We start from the raw sequence: 21,112 nt of genomic DNA, 5'->3' as shown, positions 1-21,112 counted from the left end.
ATATATATATATATATATATATATATATATATATATATATACATACATACATACATACACACACACACACTCACGACAGGTTCAGTCCCACTGCATGGCAAAAGGAACTAACAGAATTAGTACCATATTTAATAAAAAAAAAGTACTGGAGTCAATGCATTCATCTAAAATTCTTCAAGGTGGTGCCCCAGCAAGGCCACACTTTAATGAGTGAAACAAGTGAAAGAATAAAAGAAATGAATATTTTAAGAGATTTTGAATAGAATTAATTTTCTACCAATATTTTAGAATCCATTAATCGCTAATTAGACAATAATCCTTAAAAATCAGAGAAAGAAAAACAAACAAACCCCAACAATAATCCAACTTATTCCAAATATTCAATTGAATTTAGAAAGGAAAAAGAAGCTTAAAATTAATTAGGATAAAGAAACCACTTTGAAAAAGATATGTTCTGTATGATTGTTGTGACATGGAATAATATATTCCATGAAGTTGTAGCATAGCACATAGAGATGAAGATGTGGGGGAGGGGTCTGTGCGTGTGTGTGTGTGTGTGTGTGTGTGTGTACATATGTATATATATATACATATATATCTGTGCAAGTGAGTGTATGTCTTCATGTGGGAATGAATACACATGTAAGTGTGAGACAGTATATGTCATTTGGTGTGTGTTTGTATGACTACATATATATATATATATATATACATATATATATATATATATATATATCTGCGCATGTGAGTGTGCATATGCTTTCATGTATGAGTAAATGCATATATGCCTAAGCATGCAAGTGTGTGTGTATGCATTTATGTGTGTACATGTGCATGTCATTTGATATATATGTGTGCAACATGCATGCATCAATATATGCACATGTGTGTATATACATGTGTGAGTCGGAGTGTGTCTGCCACAGTTTCTAACTTACGTGTATTTTAAGCTCAGCAGACATTAAAGACAAAATACTACAACTTATTGAGAAGGATCACTCTTTCTCTCTCTCTCTCTCTCTTGCTCCAAACATATATTTGTAACCGTGTTGTTTTCAGATTCAGTCTCATTTGCACAGTACTTCTGGCCAGTGTCTTCTACAAGTGGAGAAATTGTTGAAGAGCATGAAATTTAGCGGGAGTGGGCTAGTCAATTTCATTGACCCCAGTGATTCACTAATACTTAATTTATCAACCCTAAAATGGTTGAAAGCAAAGTTGGTCTTGACAGAATTTGAACTCAGAACATAGCTGCAGATGAAATACCGCTAAGCATTTTTTCCGGCGTGCTAACAATTCTGCCAATTTGCTGCCTTAGTAATAATGATAGTCCAAGGGCAGCTGTAATTTGTAGACTGAGGACCAAAGCATTTGGATCACAATCTTCTTACCTTTCTTTTTTTTTTTATAAATCAGAGATGACAATGCATGATGTGTCTATTAATCTTTAAACCTTGTACAGCATAATTTGAATGAGATATGACTGCTATATCTAGCAGGGCAAGCAACTACATGTTTCCCTGACAGGCATGAAATAGATACGTTATGTCTGTCTGTATATAGATATATATATTTCCACATATAAACTCACACACAAACACACACACAGTTTGATGTAATATGTAATATGGTTGTAATTGCTTTAGTAGTCACAAGTGATTAAGTCATGTGATCATTATTCAAGTATCTACTTGAGATTGTTCTATGTAAAATGTGCCTGCAGTATTGGGGCTTGGGTAGGGTGGGAGAGGACGGTGAGTGTAGACAGCAGATAAATTAGGGCAGAGGTTGGGGGCTGTTTGTGTTTTAGTAGGTTGTTTGGATTTTACAGTTTCTGAGAGTAGACTGGATGGTTAAGTTGAGAGTCAGAGATAGACAGAAGTAAAGATAGATAGATAAAGAGAGAGAGAGAGAGAGAGAGAGAGAGAGAGAGAGAGAGAGAGAGAATAGAAGTGAAGATAGACAGACAGACAGACAAACAAACAGAGACTGACAGATAGAAATGAAGAGAGAGTGAGACAAAAATGAAAAAAAAAAAAGAACAGAAGCAGAGTAAAATGGAGTGGAATGGAGAGGGGGAAAGAGAGAGAGAGAGAGAGAGAAACCAGCTATGCTTAAGAAGCCACTAAGAAATATGTAATAATTAAGTATGATAATTGTGAGATACAGGTGAGCTGATGGAGAGAAAAGATAGATAGGTGAACTTTTGGAGATACGGTCAGGTAAAAATAGGAGATATGCAATGAAAAGTAGATTTAAATAACACAGCAAGTAGATTTAGTTCTGACATTGTTTAAAGTTTCTCACTGGTTTGTAAGCTTGCTTTCGTACAAGGAGGACTTGATGTGATATTGTGTATTGAAACAGAAATGAGTACATTGGTGCAGAATCAGGTGAGATATAATGATGGTAAAAAATAAAATAAATAAAGCAAAACATAGGTGCACAGGTATGACTGTGTGGTTAAGAAGCTTGCTTTGCAACCACATGGTTCCAGGTTCAGTCCCACTGTATGGCACCTTAAGCACAGGAAATGATTTAATTTGATAGAACCAGTGGTTCTCAACCATTTTTTGACTAAGGGACCCCTTTGATTCCACTTTTACTTGAGTGGACGTTTATCTCAGATTACATTAAGCAGTGTTTATGCCTGTTTTTTTTGTGCTTTTTTAAAAAAAAAAAAAGACAGTAGTGTGATTTCGCTCTTATTCTAGAGTAGAGGTTCTCAACCGTTTGTATCTATGGATCTCTTTGATCCCTATTTTACTGGGATGGACTTTCATAGCCATTCAGTGTTTAAAAAAATACTATTGTATATTTATAATTAAATATTGTTAGGAATTGTATTAAAAAAATTGTCAAAACATATTGTGTATTGTAGAAATACAACCGATTTGTTGCAGATAAATTTTAACAACAAAATCTCATACAAAACCTCAAGAGTCCTATGGACCCTGGTTGAGAACCACTGGACTAAAACCTTCAAGGTGGTGCCCCAGCATGGCCAAAGTCCAATGACTGAAATAAGTAAAAGATAAAAGATAGTTATATCTTTCCCAAGTAAGTATGACTCAGTAGAATGTCCCAAGCATTATCTAAATGTTTTAAGTGTCTAAGTAGTCCTGGGCAGTTATAAAAACTCTCTTGGTCCTCACAATCTTGATCCAGTTGAACATCGAGGACAAGAGAGCTGGGGAGGAGGGAGAGAGATAGAGAGAGAGAGAGAGAGATAGAGAGAGAGAGAGAGAGAGAGTTGCACCAATTGGTACTCATTTTCAGCTGAGTAGATTGAGGCAATGTGAAGTGAAGCACCTTGCTCAAGGACATGTCACCTGACCCAGCAATTGAACTTACGAACTGATGATTATGAACTCAGTACTTTAGGCCATACCTCTTCACAGTTATGTAGTAGCATTATATGGCACAGGCGTGACTGTGTGGTTAAGAAACTTGCTTCCCACTCACATGGTTCCGGGTTCAGTCTACATCCCCAGGCAAACTTTAGCCTTGTGAGTGAATTTAGTAGATGAAATCTGAAAAAAGTCTATCATGTGTTTATGGGCATGTAAATGTGTGTGAGTGTATATATATATATATATATATATATATATATATACATATATATATATATAGATATATATATATATATATAGATGTAGATGTGTGGTAAGGAGTTTACTTCCCAACAACATGGTTCTGGGTTCAGTCCCACTGTCTAATGCCTGGGGCAAGTGTTTTCTACTATATCCCTGGGCTGAGCAAAGCTTTATTAGTGGATTTGGTAGATGAAAACTGAAAGAAGCCTGTCGTATACATATATAAATGTGTGTATACGTGTTGCTATCTACTTGCCTTAACATCATGTGATGGCTGTAAATGATTGTCATCGTGCAAGTCATGCCCTTTGTTCCCAATATTTCATGAAAACATGTCGTGGGCAAATATTACCTTGGAACGGAGTGAGGGTTGATGACGGAAAGGGCATCTGGCAGTAGAAAATCTGCTTAACACATTCCATCCCTCCAACCCATGCAAGCATGGAAACGATGAGTGTTTATAATATTATACATTTCTGTGTCTGTCTTGACATCACATGGTAGTTCCAAAATGAATGTCACGACCAAGAGGGTCCATTGTTTCCAGTCTTCAGGGTGCAGATGAAAGCTGTGTGGGACTGAACAACAACAACAATAATAATAGTAATAGTATGACAATATCAATAAATACAATATACATTCCTGCTCTGGTCACTGACATTCTGTTCCACTGAATACTTGAGGTTATTCATTAGAAATCCAAGTTAAGTACCAGAAAATACAATACTAATGTGCAAAATTAAAATGAACTTCAGCAAGTAGTAGTAGTAATAATAATAATAATAATAAAAATAATAATCCTTTCTGCTATAGGCACAAAGCCTGAAATTTTGAGGGAGGGAACTAGTTGACTACATTGACCCCCAGTGCTCAACTGGTACTTAATTTATCGACCACGAAAAGATGAAAGGCAAAGTCAACCCTGGGGGAATTTGAACTCAGAATGTGAAGATGGATGAAATGTTGCTAAGCATTTTGCCTGGCATGCTAACGATTCTGCCTTCTCACTGCCTTAATAATAAGACAAACTAATAATAATAATGGAATCAAATTTTGCCACAGGGGCAGCAATTTTTTTTTATTACACTAACCCCAGTGTTCAACTGGTACTTAATTTATTGACCACAAAAGGTTGAAAGTTAAGGTCAACCTCAGTGGAATTTGAATTCAGAAAGTAGCTACGGGTAAAACACCACTAAGCATTTCATCTGGAGCGCTAACGATTCTGCCAGCTCGCCGCCTTAATAATAATAATAATAATAATAATAATAATAATAATGATAATAATAAGTTACTTCATCTCTCTCTCCCTCTCTCTGTCCCTCTGTCTACCTCATTTTGTGTCTATCGGTTTCTCCACACAATTATTTCTAGCTAACCTTTTTAATTCGCCATACATTAAATACGTTAACACTAACTAACCTGTCTATTTGTCAATCTGCCTGCCTGTCTTTCTGTCTACATGTCTGTCTGTCTGTCTGTCCACCAATCTTCCTGTTTGTCTGTCTACCAATCTGTCTATTTACCTATCAGTATGCCTGTCTATTTAACTGTCTGTCTCACCACATATTTCCAGTTAGCCATTAAAAGTTCTTTGCATTAAGCATGTTAACCCTACCTTAGCTACCTAGCTAGCTGCCTGTCTATATGTTTCATCACATATTTATTTTTAGTTTAACATATTTATAAAGTTGCATACATCAAATATAATCGCACTAACTTAACTGACTGTTTGTCTCACCACATGTTTTATTTCTAGTTAACTTTTTAAAGCTCAACGAACTAAGTATGTGAGTCCAGTTTCTCTCACACCTCACCATTAACTTAAGTAGATGCCATAATTTACCCCATGGCAAGCCAACACATTTAACACTGTTTGAGATCTAATTAAAAATAATAATAAATCAGGTAGGATCATGTGGTTAAGAAGCTTGCTTTTTCAACCACATGGTTTCAAGTTCAGTCCCACATGGTTTCTGGCTTGGTCCCACTAGGCAGTACCTCGGGCTAGTGATTTCTACTATAGCCCCAGGCCAAACTATGCCTTGAGTGATTTTGGTAGATGGAAACTGTGTGGAAGCCCACGTACATGGGGTGGGGTTCTTTGTTTGTCTCCCACCACTGCTTGACAATCAGTGTTGGTATTTTTTATGTCCCCATAAGTTAGAGCAGAGGTTCTCAAACTTTTTGGGCCACACCCACCTCATGGCCACATAAATACCCTCAGTGTCCTGACCCCTATTTTTATGCATAAATAAATATTTTGTATTTTACTAATTTATATATACTATGAATCATTTGATATTTAATATAATATTATATAATTTGCATACAATATTATAATAAATTCATAGTATCTCCCAATTCACTGCCTTCCTCCCAACGCCTCCTTTTTCTCTACCCCCACCGCCCCCTTAGGCACCAGCACTTACCTGGACTGTCTCAACGCCCACCGGAGGTGGTAGCACCCACTTTGAGAACCTATGAGTTAAAGAGACCAATAGAATAAGTAGCAAATTTAAACAGAAGTACTGGGGTTGACTGGTTTGACGAAACCCTTCAAGGCAACACCCCAGAATGGCCACAGTCCAGTGAGTGAAACAAGTAAAAAGGATAAAGAGAAAAAACACAAAAGCCCAGCGGGTCCATGAGATAATGTTGAAGTAATGTTAAAACGACACATGCCTTGCTTTGTGTAACCTTGAACAAATATTTTAATGTATTTCCATAGAGATAAATTATTTAACCAATCCAAGTAGAAAGGAAGGAGCCTGTAGAAGAGGAGGGAGTTGGGGGGAATGGGAATTGGTAAAAGCTGATCATGGTGAGGTGGCGGTGGATGTTGAAAAGGGGAAAAAAATCTCACAAAGGAGACAAAGAGGGAACACAAACAACTGGGAGACGCCTGCGCTGGATGGAGAAGACTTAGCTAATCCCTGCAAAGCATGGAAAGACAGATGAATAATGATGAGGAGAAGGCAGAGGATGACAAAAAGGAAGAAGAACAGGAGGATATCCCATGCAATGACTCAATAAATTTAGTCAATATCATTATTTCCCATGACCTGTTATTGATACATTGGTAATTCCAGCCTCGACTTCAACTGAGCCTCTATGGAGACGCTCTACCTGCTAGAAATAGCAGCTAGATCACACGATTGTCTCTTTTAAAAAAAAAATTAGTACAAACCTATACAGAGTACGATGTAAGCTAAGATAAACTATATTTAACTGAAAAGATTGATGCTGGATGGTCATGCCTAGACTATTTCTTTTTCTTGCTGGTGGCACATAAAAAGCACCATTCGAGTGTGGTTGATGCTAGTGCTGGCTGACTGGTCCGATGCCAGTGGCACATAAAAACCACCATTCGAGCATGGTCATTGCCAGTGCCACCCGACTGGTGCTTTGGACAAATTAAAACAAAATTTTGATGGAAGATTTTAGCCTTTTAGCATTTAAACCGACCATATCTGGCTCAAATATTTTACCTTTTTTTATGTTAAAACTGACCTGATCCAGCCTCTCACACCTACCCTAAAAATAAACAATCAGATCATAGAAATCTCAAAGCTATAAGACAATGCGTGATTATTTCAAAACAATGTAATTAAATAAGCATTTTGAAAGGGTAAGCTGAAAGCCAAAGGGTTAAAACAGCAGTTTATGTCATAGGACCAAAGGAAATCTCAGGTGGTTTGGTATCAAACGGGTTAAACAACAACAAACCATAGAAGAAGAAGAAGAAAAACAGTCATTATACTTACATCACCTACTTTGGCTGTTTCTCTTAGCAACTGACTCCGTCTTCTGATATAGAGTGTCCCTGAAGAGGAAGAACAAAAAGTAAGAACAAGTCTTGTTTACTTCTTTACAGCCATTTAACTTAATTATTTGACTAATTAATTTAAACTATCTCCAATTTTATGTAACATCTCTGTAGGAATACATACATGCATATATATACATATATACACACCACTCAGTCCAGGAATTGAAACCATGCACACACATATTCATATAAGTAAACATGACTATGTGGTTAAGAATTTCACTTCTCAACTACATAGCTTTGGGTTTAGTCTCCCTAATTGGCACCTTGGGCAAGTGTCTTCTCTACTATAGCCCCAGGCCAACTAAAGCAATGTGAATGGATTTGGTAGACAGAAACTGAAAGAAGCATATCAAGTGTGTGTGTTGGTAGTCCTTGTTTTGACACTGCATGATAGCAGTAAATGATTGTTACTATCAGATAAGCAGTGTCATTCATTTCCAATCTTCCATGAAAACGTGCCCAGCTATAGAGAGAAATATCTTTCTTGGAAATAGGTGAGTGTTGAGAAATGAAATTCTTAACCACATAGTCATGTTTACTTATATAATTGTGTGTGTGTATTACATATACACTGTGAGGGCACATGGTTTCAATTCCTGGACTGGGTGGTGTATTGTGTTCTTGGGCAAAACGCTTCATCTCATGTTTTTCCTTGTTTGCATGAGTCAGACTAAATTTGTTGAGGCAGATTTTTGTGATGGTCTAATGACTTCACTCTTGCCAACTCCCCACCAGTTTGCAAGCAAATGTTACATTTCCCCCATCACCAGACACGTTTTCACTGAAGATTTGAAACAGATGACACCACCTGCATAACAGTGACAATTGTTTAAAAATATTGTTAAGTAGGGGTTTCCAGAAGGGATCTCAGGGAGTAGTGTCCCTGAGCTAGTTTTCCACCACATTTCTTAAAAATCATGGTAGAGGCCTTGATCTCGGGACCACTCAAGTCTAGAAACTGAGTTTGGGGTTAAGCAATCGAATGCTCCCCGTAGAAAATCCAGCTCCAAAAAAGTCTCATGATAGCAAAGGAGAATAGGTACCAGCCAGTCCAAAGGTTGGGGTGGGCTGCACCTGCCTACTTCAGTTGCTATGGCATTCAGTTAGATCTGGCCACCCCCATTAATGGGGACAAAACCTGGATTTAAAACACTGGATGATGTTGGGGAATAAGACAAAGAAAAACAGGCAGAAGGACACACACAAACACACCTGCTTGATGAGTAAAACGGACACTCAACAGGGTGAAAAACAAGACTAACACATATATATATAATTCCAAAAATGAGTTTCAAGGGAAATATTATCCTGGCAGTTACCGTGTTTCCTCTTAATTTGGTTTCAGGTGCTGGCTGATGAAACTGCACCAACCATGACACCAGGTTGCATATTCAACAATGTGCAGCTAATGCAGTTGAAATGCATGTAGGTTGAGTAAAGGGTGCTGTAAATAACTGTTAAATAAAATTATGGGTATGAAAAATCTCCATTCTCCTTATCATTATTAATAATATACATACATATATATATACACACACACACACACACATATATATGCTTATTTTTGTTAGAATCATTTCTTTCAAAATATCATTAAGACGAGAATTGTATTTATGGTAAGAAAATATTTGTAACCACAATGGAAAATCTGTAGCTTGTATTACTTTATATACGTATACCATTACGCTACAATTTTCCATTAAATGTTATGTATTTTTCAATGCTATTATCAAACAGTGTATGTCTGCAGCAATTTTTGAGGCTAGTTATCTAGTTAGTATGCAATCTGTGACATTTCAAGACTATGAAATGAAGTCAAATCTGACAGAAGTTTGTGCGAAATTTAAAATAAACAAGGGAAATTTTATCATGATTCAAATCTAAGTAAGAAGCACAATTCTGTAATAGAATGGAATTGGAAATTAGAATCAAACTGAATCCAAATGCAAACAAAAAAAAAAAATGGCAAAAACAAATAATGCAAAAAAAAACAAAACCAAAAGCAATAACTCAATCATATTTCAAAATATAATAATTCTGCGGAATCTAAAGTAATTCTATACACATTAGTCGGTGAAGAATGGTGAAGCAGTGAAATCTAGTAATTAAAAGCCATAGTCTTTCCTATGTTTGCATCTAAAATAATTAAATGTCCGCACAATCTAGAGACTGTAAAATATAGAATGTAAAATGATTTTTTTTTTGCAACGAGAAATAGTATTTGACTCATTCTTTATTTTATTATAAAATGTAAATTAATAAATTACTAAGATAATACTTCAGATTTGATGAGTTATGTGTTCAGCAAATGGAGTACACACACACATATATAATTGTAAAGTATACAATATAACAATGTATGTGTGTGTGTGTGTGTGTGTGTGTGTGTGTGTGTGTGTGTGTGTGTGTGTGTGTGTGTGTGTGTGTGTGTGTATATATATATATTTACACACACACACACATATGTAAGTATGTTATACATTAATGTTATATGCTATTCTTTACAATATTCTATTATACACACCAAAATCTAAACAAGTGTGTAACAGATAAAATTACATTAATTCAATGTCGTACGTTTTATCCATTAAGCAAAGACATCCATTTAAAAAAAAAAAGCCTCCATGTGGTTGCTCAGTCTGCTAGAAATAGTTGCTCAATCTACTAGAAATGGTTGCTCAATCTCCCATAAATCTTTGGAAAAAAGAATGAAAAAAAAAAAAAAAGAGAAGATTATATTAGTTCTGTGTAGGAAATAAGATGTGACATCCTCGGCTGGAACACCTATGACCACAAATCTGCTCTATCAAGGCTGACCTAAGTTTAAACCACAACAGCTTAGCTTAAGCCCTTCACTTGCTGAGGAGCATAGGCCATTAATGACATTTCTCCTCCGCTCTCAGCTCTGGGCTCTCTCAAGGCCTTCCTTTCCCAGGTCTTGCTAGTTTTGAATTGTTATCGATGCTTCTGTAACTTTGCTTTTTTTCTCGGTAGGGGTTTTGAACCTATGCAAACCAATGGGGGAAGCAATGGTCCATATTAACCTGAACTCTGCCCTTTTGACCCATCCAGTATAGCAGGCCCTACTGGGAGCCTGTTCTCCACTGCCTAAGCTCTCAGAGTCCTTGATGCACACAAGTCACCATACAGTAACATGGGCTAGACATCATCATCATCATTTAACGTCCACTTTCCATGCTGGCATGGGTTAGACAGTTTGACTGGAACTGGTAAGCTGGAGAGCTGCACCTAGTTCCAGTCTGGTTTGGTATGGTTTCTATGGCTGGATGCCCTTCCTAACGCCAACCACTCTGAGAATATGATGGGTGCTTTTTACATACCACTAGTACTAATGCTTCAATGTGCCACCAGCACGGGTGCTTTTATGTGCCTTTGGTACAAGTGCTTTTATATACCACCAGCATGAGTGCCAGTTATGTGACACCAGCACCAGTCACCTTGTGGTAGTCATAATTAAATGGACCTTGCTAAAAGCACCCAAGGGTTGGGTGGTGATGGGTTGGTGTTCAACCCGGTGACAGTAAGTAACACCCATGAATGAGAATGGTGCCTGCACTGCCCCCCCCCACCCTACATACAGAGTTTCAGTTTATCAAATTTCACTCAGGTGGCTTTAGTTGGTGCAAGGCTATGGTAGAAGAACTTGTCCTGTGTGTCAAGTAGTGGGTTGAACCGAAAACTAAATATTTGCAAAGCAACCATCTTAACCACAAAGCCATGTGCATACACACACAATTATAGCAGGCTCAATTTTTTGCCAAATAAACACATGCACTATATATTTGTTCATCACTTCAGTTTTTTTTTTTTATTATTGTTCTTATTTTAAATTATTCATCACACATCCTGTGACCTCTTCAGTGACTCTTCATCCCATGTGTTTCCTCCTGTTCTGTTTGGTCCAGTCTTTCTTTGTTGCGTATCCTTATTTGCACGTGTTTGTGTGAGTGCGTGTGCATGCCTGTGTGTTTTGTGTGTGTCTATATGGGCTTGCTTAGTATACTGTCTGTATTCATACCCTTCATTATATATATATATATAGGCTTGCCTGCCTAACCAGCAAGGTGGCGACAGGCTTCTTTCAGTTTCTGTCTACCAAATCCACTCACAAGGCTTTGGTTGGCCCAAGGCTATAGTAAAAGGCACTTGCCCAAAGTGCCATGCAGTGGGACTGAACCCGGAACCATGTGGTTGGTAAGCAAGCTACTTACCACACAGCTACTCCTGCACCTATACAATAAATAAATAAAAATATGTTTGAAAAAAATATTAAAACCATTTTATGTTATTGCTTTTCTGAATGAATTGAACGGTGGGTAGACTTTGCAGTCTAATGGCATGCGTTGTATGTACCCTAATTTTAAGATTGGTTTTGGTGAATAAAAGTGCATTTAGACATGGAGTTTTATGGCCTATTATACAAGCGTGTATGTGTGAGAGAGTGCATGTTTATGGGTGTATGTAGGGTGTGTGTGAGAGAGAGAGAGAGAGAGAGAGAGAGTATACATGTATACAGCAAGCTTTAGCACAGGAGAAGGGGACAGAAACAGACAAACTGTGAGAGTAACCATGAATTAAAACTCCCGGAAAATAAGCAATGACTATATTTTGGCTCAGTACGCTCCCTCTGCCTCCTTCTTGTTTCTATAGGAAGCTTTCAGAGAGAGAGAGAGAGAGAGAGAGAGTGAGATTAAGAATGATGGACAGACATTTAAGCAAAGAAAATGGCAGAAAGAAAAGAAAAGAAAAGAAAAGAAAGAGACTTTGTAACAACAAAAGGTTGTTTGTGTTTGCTGATGTTAATGTTTGAGTGAACACATAACTATGCACACACACACACACACACATTCTGATATACACTACATATAATAGACAGAAATACTGTATGATTGGAGTAAAACAAATGTGAGTGTATAATAAGCATCCTCCCCCTCTCTCTCTCTTTCTTTCTCTGTGTATGTATGTATGTGTGTGTGTGTATACACAGAGAGAGAGGGAGAGAGAGATTACACATTCACACTTGTTTTCAATTATTTATAGCTTTTATCTCTCTCTCTCTCTCTCATATATATATATATATATATATATATATATATATATATAGTAATTTTTCTTTAATTGGCTGAAGATTACAAAAAATTTATTAAAGTGTAAAAATTAATATATAGAAATGCATTGAGTTCTATTTATCTTGTTTATGCTACCAAACTTTATATGTATGTATGCATGTATGTATATTCTAACCATTGCACCTCAACTGGATAAGTCCTTCAGATAGTAAATCTATACAATGTATGTGTGTATGTATATATATATAACAAGTGTGTGTGTGTGTGTGTGTGTGTATGTACCTCGAAATATTGGTAGAAAAATTGAAGTTGGGAGACCTACTTAAGCAGCTTTCATTTGTATTTTCTTCTTTGTTTTTTCATGTTATAGAGTAAGCAATGATAGGGGAGGAGGGAGGAGTTGATTCAAATTCCTACTCCACCTAATCCTCTTTTTCAAACAATAACAACAATAACAACAATAACAGCAGCAACTAGCAAAAGAAAAAAGGAACGAAAGGCTAAGCCTGCACAATATATAATAATAATAATAATAATAATATCTGCCTGACCCATTAGGTAGCAGCAAGTGGATAGCATGGAGTCAGTCAAATAGGAAGAAATAGGAAAAGATGGTGGGCAGAGGGGGAGGTGAGTTAGAGAGGAAAAGGTTTTGAATAAGCTGGCGTGTTTGCAGTGAATTGGGCAATTGACAAGGAATGTTAATGAGACATTTCTTACAAAACATTTAGTTTTAGTTTTTTTCTAAATCTACTTATTAAAGAATAATCCCAAGACACCCCAGTCCGAACATGTGAGAATAATGATAAAAATGCTTTTTTTTTTTTACTACTCAAGGCACACAACTTGAAATTGGGGTGGGGGAGCAGACAAGCTGATTACATCGACCCCCGGCGCTCAAACTGCTACTTATTTTATCAAGCCCAAAAGGATGCAGAATGAAGCCGGAAGAAATGCTGTAAAGCATTTTCTCTGGCATGCACATGGTTCTGCCAGCAAATTCTTTCAGCTACGAGGGCATGCTGAAAAGTTCCTGGCTTTGAGTAAAAGAAAATACAAGAGGATCAGTTAATCATGATTTCATTCAACATATTCCCCTCTTAGATTCACACACTTGTTGCAGTGGTCCTTCAGGTTTTCTTAACCCTGTAAAAGAACACGGAAGGTTGGGCCTCCAATGAGGCCTCTAGCGATACCCTTAAAGTTGGGAACTTTTCAGCACCCCTCGATTATGCACAAGGCCAGCAATTTCGAGGAGAAAAGGCAAGTTGATTATATTGGTGCTTATTTTATTGATCCCAAAAGTATGGATTGCAAAGTTGACCTTGGCAGAATTTGAACCCAGGATGAAAAGAGCAGGAAGAAATGCTGCTAAGAATTTTGTCTGAATGCAACAGAGATTCTGTCTGATGCACGAGAGATTCTACTAGCATGCCATCAGGGAAGAGGGTAAGTCCAGTACATCACCTCAAGTGCTCCATTGGTATCTATTTCATCAACCCTGAAGGGACAAAAGGCAAAGTCGACCATGGCAGAATTTAAGCTTAGAAAGTAAAGAGAGGCAAAATGCTCAGTGGCATTTTGTCCAAAGTGCTAACAATTTAGCTAGCTCCCTACCATAACAACAAGAATACTTTGGATTGTGCTCGAAAAATAGTTCACTGGTAGTGAACAACTGACACCTCCAGCATTAGAAGTTGTGCAAAGACAATAGAATAATAATAATGGTTTCAAATTTTGCCACAAGGGCAGCCATTTTTGTGGGGACTGGATGAGTTGATTACATCAACCCCAGTGTTTCACTGGTACTTAATCTATTGACCCCGAAAGGATGAAAGGCAAAGTTGACCTCAGTAGAATTTGAACTCAGAATATAGTGGCAGACAAAATACCACTAAGTGTTTCGTCCAGTATACTAACAATTCTACCGGCTCATCACCTTAGTAATGATAATAATAAGAAGTGAAAGAAACAGGAAAAAAGAAATGGAAGAAGAAAAGAAAAGGAAGAAGAAGCCTTCTCTTGCTACAAATTATAACTTTAAAAAAAGACAAAGGAAAATTCTAACAATCAGTTGTCTTTCAAGCCTGAGTTACACAGTCCAATAAAACATATACGTGTGCGTGTGTGTGTGTGTGTGTGTGTGTATTTATTTTCGTATAATCACACATCACATTTTGTTTGTACACATCTTCAATAAAAGTAATCGAAGTAATAATGATAATAATAATAATGTCAAGGGTGTGACTTTTATATGAGAGTAAAAGATCTTGTGCAAGAAAATGAAAATTATAGGTCACAATCTGTTGTTATTATAAACACAAGACATGAACACATACCAAGGAGTAGTTATGACATTGTAACTCTCTCTCTGCTCCAGATAAGATTGGATTCTATGGAAGTGTCTCCAAATTTAGATCACTTTAACCCTTTTGTTACCATATAACTGCTGAAATACACTGTCTTCATTGCTATTAGAATATTATGAAGAATTTATCAAAATATCTGTCATTATTATGCTGATGTTTGAAAGGCCGGTAGCGGTAGAATCATTAGCATGCCAGATGAAATGCTTCGTGGTATTTTGTCTGTCTTTATGTTCTAGGTTTGATTTTACTTTTCATCTTTTCAGGGTTGATAAAACAAGTACTAGTTGAACACTGGGGGCTGGTGTAATCGACTTAACCCCTCCCCGGATATAGCTGGCCTTGTGTTAAAATTTGTGATTATTATTAAGCTGGTGTGTGCAAAGCAGGGAACTGGCAGAATAGTTAGCATTTTGTCTGGCTTTATGTTCTGAGTTCAAATTTCTCCAAGGTTGACTTTGCCTTTTACCCTTTCAGATACATTAAGACGTATTCAATGACTGTTGCCAAAACAGGCATCGCCAAAACTGGTTCACTGTCCAGTTAGCCATGCCAGATCTTCAGTATCCAAACAGCCACATTCAATTGTTTCATTTCATGCAGACGAAACACTGCTACAAGAGGAATTAGATGCTGTTTTTGGCATCAGTGATAATGAAGAATTCAACAGTGATGGCTTTTAAATTGATTTTAAGTTTTATTTCTTTTGAGTTGTAATTAACAATCTATTGTTATTAATTGGTATTGATAATTTCATAATTATAGTTAACCTTATATGTGTTTTGCTGACTTATTTAATTTGCTTTAATGATTCCTTTCACTATTGTTATTATTATTATTATCATCATACACTTTGCAGTCAAGTATTATGTACTTAGCATTTGTTCTATAATCTTATTCATAATTCATTTTGTTAATAAATGTGTTCAACATGGCGACTCATTTGATTGTCTGCCTCCACTAATAGCAGAAGACATTTAACATAATTTGAAAAGCTCTTTAGTCCTTGTATTCTCTCTCATGCCAAAGATAAAGCAAATGAACAGGACGTGGTCCCTTGATCTGTCTAAGAGAGCAGTAACTTTGAAAATTAACTGATTCAAACTGTGACAATCCATCCAGTGTAGGCTGGCACGGATAGTGGATGGGGAAATGAGGATTATAGATTCTTTTATTCTTTTACTTGTTTCAGTCATTTGACTGCAGCCATGCTGGAGCACTGCCTTGAAGGGTTTTAGTCAAATAAATCGACCCCAGGACTTATTTCTTAAGCCTAGTACTTATTCTATCAGTTACTTTTGCTGAACCGCTAAGTTATGGGGGTGTAAACACACCAACACCAATTGTCAAGCAGTGATGGGAGGAAAAACACACAAACATACATGTATAAATAAATGAGGAGCTTTTTTCAGTTTTCATCTACCAAATCCACTCACAAGGCTTCGGTCAACCTGAGGCAAAAGTAGAAGACACTTGCCCAAGGTGCCACGCAGTGGGACTGAACCTAGAACCATGTGGTTGGGAAGCAGCTTCTCACCACAGAGCCATGTCTATATATATATATATACATACATTTACATTTGAAACCAAAGCAGCTCTATAATAAATACCATTAACCATGTAGACTTAATGTATATGCTTTGTGTATTTTCCAGTGGAGTATATATACTCTCAAAGCGCGAAATGTGAAAACACCTCAGAGTCATGGACAGGTGAGGTAACTCACCTTCAATCCCATTCAGGAGTGATGGACAGGGTGGTGGACTCATGATCATAAGATTGTGGTTTCAATTCCGAGACTGGGCAATGAGTTGTGTTCTTGAACTGTCCCAGTCTACCCAGCTGGTAAAAACGAGTAATCCTACGACAGACTGGCATCCCATCCAAGAAGGTATATATCGAAAAGTGGAATATATACATCAGAGAAACCGGGGAACCAGTCTTATGCTCCTTGCAGAGTAATGTGGACTAACCGACCATGGAAAAGTAGATATCACAAGAAGATGGTGATGATCACACACACACACACACACACGTATAAACACACACACGTATAAACACACACACGTATAAACACACACACGTATAAACACACACACGTATAAACACACACACACACACACACACACACACACACACACACACACACACACACACACACACACACACACACAAATGAACTCATAGAAAATTCTTTTCTACTCTAGGCACAAGGCCTGAAATTCTTGGGGAAGTGGGGGCCAGTATGCAACTGGTACTTAATTTATCGATTCTGAAAGGATGGAAAGTAAAGTCGACCTCAGCGGAATTTGAACTCAGAATGTAAAGACAGATGAAATACTGCCAAGCATTTTGCCTGGTGTGCTAACGTTTCTGCCAGCTCGCCACCTTGAACTCAGAAAATTGCAAAGCATCCGTAAGAGAGCATCAGAAATACAAAGTATGTAAAATAGTCGGATATGATAAGCCAACTGAATGTCTACAAGAAGCAGTAACTTTCCTCAGCAATCAGCAAACTACGATAGCAATGTTGTGTTTGTAAGTAATACCTGTGCCACTTAGTCTGGTGGGATGATGCCATGAAACATTGATAATGTGTGTGTGTGTGTGTGTGTGTGTGTGTGTGTGTGTGTGTGTGTGTGTGTGTGTGTGTGTGTGTGTGTGTGCGGTGGAGAGGAACGGTGATATGTCATTAATAAGGTGAAAGGTTCAAATTATATCTCTACCAGCATGTTCTTTATCATAAAAAAGAAAAAAATGCTTTGGAATTCAGATACTCTTTAGATTATGTGTGTATATCTACATGACTAGGTTTGTGTTGACATATATATATTCTTTTACTTCTTTCAGTCATTTCACTGTGGCCATGCTGAAGCACCACCTTAAAAGGTTTTAGTCAAAGAAATCAATCCCAGGACTTATTCTCTTGAAGCCTAGTACATATTCTATCAGTCACTTCTGCTGAACTGCTAAATTATGGGAACACAAATATACCAACACAATGGTGGGAGGACAAACACAGACACAAACACACGTGTGTGTATATATATATATATATATATATATATATACCACATGGGTTTCTTTCTGTTTCCACCAACTAAACCCACTCACAAGGCTTTGGACGGCCAAAGGCTATAACAGAGGACCCTTATATAAATACGTGTGTGTGTGTGTGTGTATGTGTGTCTCAATGCCTCAGTGTCTTGGCATTGTGTCAGTTGCAAATGAGCATCACCATCAAAGAAGCAATGTCCTTCATTTCCATTCTACCATGGAGAACATGCCGGGCCATGCAGAAGCATTGCTATGTTGTCGGGTCAAGCTAACCAATGTTCAAATAGGTTCCAAGCATGGCCATCCAGTCTTTTCTCTTTATTCTTAGACTACACTATCCAATATGTCCTTCCTTTTTTAGAGACCAGTAAGGTTCCAGCTAGGGTTTGGCAAGTGTCATAAACACTGCTTCTGCTCTATCCCTGATCATTTATTGCTCTCAAACTAAAATTTCTCAGATCTCATCTCTGAGATCATCACCACATTCTGCACAGGTAACTGCTATCATATTGCCAATTCTTCTGAAATGTTTGAAACCATAGCCATTTTGTGAGTTGATTCACAGCCAATGTTGTCAACACCTGCTTTTAATTTATTGCTAAAATTAACATGTTCAGAATATCATAATCATAATTAATTCCTCCCAACTACGCTACCCAGCAACAGTTCAACAGTGTCTGTCTTTCTACTACCACACAGTATCAGTTTTCTAACACATGTTGTTATACTAATTAAAACCTTGGCAAATGAAAGATATATCACATGACTATACATGAATCAATGTGTCTATACATGTATATGAATATTTGATATATGTATGTAAGTATATATATATATATATATATATATATATATATGTGCATGTTAGTGCCAACATGCTATCTTAAAGATAGTGTTTTGGCAGTAATGTGATATTTTACATAGAGTGATGATTATATAATGCACATTTATTGCATGAGAGTAAAGGAATAAATGGTGAAATCCAGTAAGCTGAGAGGGTAAATGAGAAAAGGGTTGAGAATTACTGGCATAGAAGATTCAGGTTCCTTGTTGACAGGAAACCTGGTTGTTGTTAGCTCCAGATCAGCCCTGGAGTTAAACAACGACAGCAAGACATTTTATTTCTTGATCCTCCAGTCCGCTCAACTAGCAAAAAGGACCAGCTTTGTCATTTTCTGTGTCACGCTGAATCTTTCCAAGAACTACGTTAAGGGTACACATGTTTGTGGAGTGCTCAGCCACTTACACACCAATTTCTTGAGCAGGTTGTTTCGTTGATCCGATCAACTGGAATACTTGCCACCATAGCTGAAAGACTGTTAGTTAAACTAAAATGTGTAAAATAAAAAATAGACAGGTAATCGTTTATGGCATCAAAGCATTTATAAACAAGTTACACAAATATGTATATAAATGTAATCATGTAGAAAGCAGTTAAGATGGTTCAAATTAGTCCTTCATAAATAGATAGATGTCCAAAGATTTTACACACTGACACACATACATATAAATATGTGCATATGTAAGCGCGTGCGTGTGTGTCTGAATGTATGTATATATGTATACATCTATATGATTTTTGCTTATAATTTTCTGTTTATACATGTGGTTTCCAAAACAGATACAGTATGCATGTATGTACTGTTAGTCATTCACCTTACTTGTATAAATAAACCCACTTGTACGCTTATGTGTAGGTGTGTATGTGCATAAGTGCAGTGATGTGTGTGCATGTTTGTGTGTAAGTCTGTATGTACTTATGTTTGTGTGTACGTAGCCACATCTATGTGTATACAGGTGTGTGCATATAGTATAAGTTCAGATATGATTGTTAGAACTTCACTATATGCCTGTTTTTGTGAATCTAATATATATATATATACATGCAAAGGTACCAAGTTGTCAGAGAGGTACCAAGATGCCAAGCAAAATATCTAGTAGTGTTACTGTCTGACTTCACGTTCTGAGTTTAAATTCTGCTAAAGTTGACTTTGCTTTTCATTCTCTCAGGGTCAAAGAAATAAATACCAGTTGAGCATTGGGGTTGATGTAATCGACTCCCCATTCCCCTCAAAAACTACTGGCCCTGTGCCAAAATTTTAACCCATTATTATTATAAGGTGGCAAGCTAGCAGAATTGTTAGCATGCTGGGTGAAATGCTTAGTGGTATTTCATCTGCTGCTATGTTTTGAGTTCAAATTCCGCCAAAGTCGACTTTGCTTTGCATCTTTTCGGGGGTCGATAAATTAAGTACTAGTTGAACACTGGGATTGATGTCATCGACTTGCCCCTTCCCCCCAAATTTCAGGCCTTGTGCCTATAGTAGAAAGGATTATTATTATTATTATTATTATTATTATTATTACTACTACTATTATTATTACTACTACTACTATCATTATTGAATGGGTGCTGGCCAAATTGTTAGCACATCATGCAAAATGTTCAACAGCATTTCATCTCTTTTTACATTCTGAGTTCAAATTCTGCCGAGGTTGACTTCGCCTTTCATCCTTTCGGGGATGATGAAATAAGGACCAGGTGAGCACCGGCAGGAAGTGGGTAGGGAGTCAATGTAATTGACTTACCCCACCACTGAAATTGTTGACTGTGCCAAAATTTGAAACCAATATACATAGTATGTTGGGCTAACAATTCTTAGATCATGGATTCGTTTCTTAGAGTAAGGTGACACATTGTGTTCTGAAGCAAAACTCTTTCTTTTATGTTGCTTCTGTGCAATCACCTGAAAATAGAACCTAGTGACAGAACATGATTAAGCCAGCATTGCAAAGCATAAGGAATAAAGTTGTAGCTGTGAGTCGGGAGTGTGGTTGAGAAAGAAACCAATCATTCTGCTTATAACACCAAGGCCAGGGTGGTGGCCAAGATCAAGGAGGTGTCTGACGATCTTCCCAGATTTGCAGGGAGGAACGCATGCGCCAGGTTCTCGAGCCATCTTGAGGCCGTGGTGAAAGCTGGCAGCGGCTTTTTGAGTAAACTCCTATCCCCCAGCCAATATTTTTTAAATCTTTTTAAAATACTTTCATTTTTAGATGATATGTTGTATCATGAAAACTCAAATTAAGCCCAAACATTGTGTGTGTGTGTGTGTGTGTGTGTGAGTGTGAGTGAGAGAGAGAGAGAGAGAGAGAGAGAGAGAGAGA

At 37.2% G+C, this 21,112-nt stretch overlaps 1 protein-coding gene across 1 annotated transcript in view; it reads right to left on the bottom strand.

The window, feature by feature from the left end:
- LOC106871344 (WD repeat-containing protein 13-like) overlaps positions 1–21,112 on the bottom strand; it is a 198,006-nt gene that overhangs the window by 145,777 nt on the left and 31,117 nt on the right. The window contains exon 2 of the mRNA XM_052976142.1: positions 7,364–7,422. Within this exon, the coding sequence (XP_052832102.1) occupies positions 7,364–7,422 (59 nt within the window). The remainder of the gene's footprint in view (positions 1–7,363; positions 7,423–21,112) is intronic.

This window comes from Octopus bimaculoides, chromosome 23, assembly GCF_001194135.2.
Source record: "Octopus bimaculoides isolate UCB-OBI-ISO-001 chromosome 23, ASM119413v2, whole genome shotgun sequence".
Lineage (NCBI taxonomy): Eukaryota > Metazoa > Mollusca > Cephalopoda > Octopoda > Octopodidae > Octopus > Octopus bimaculoides.
This window is presented reverse-complemented; position numbering and strand designations above follow the sequence as displayed.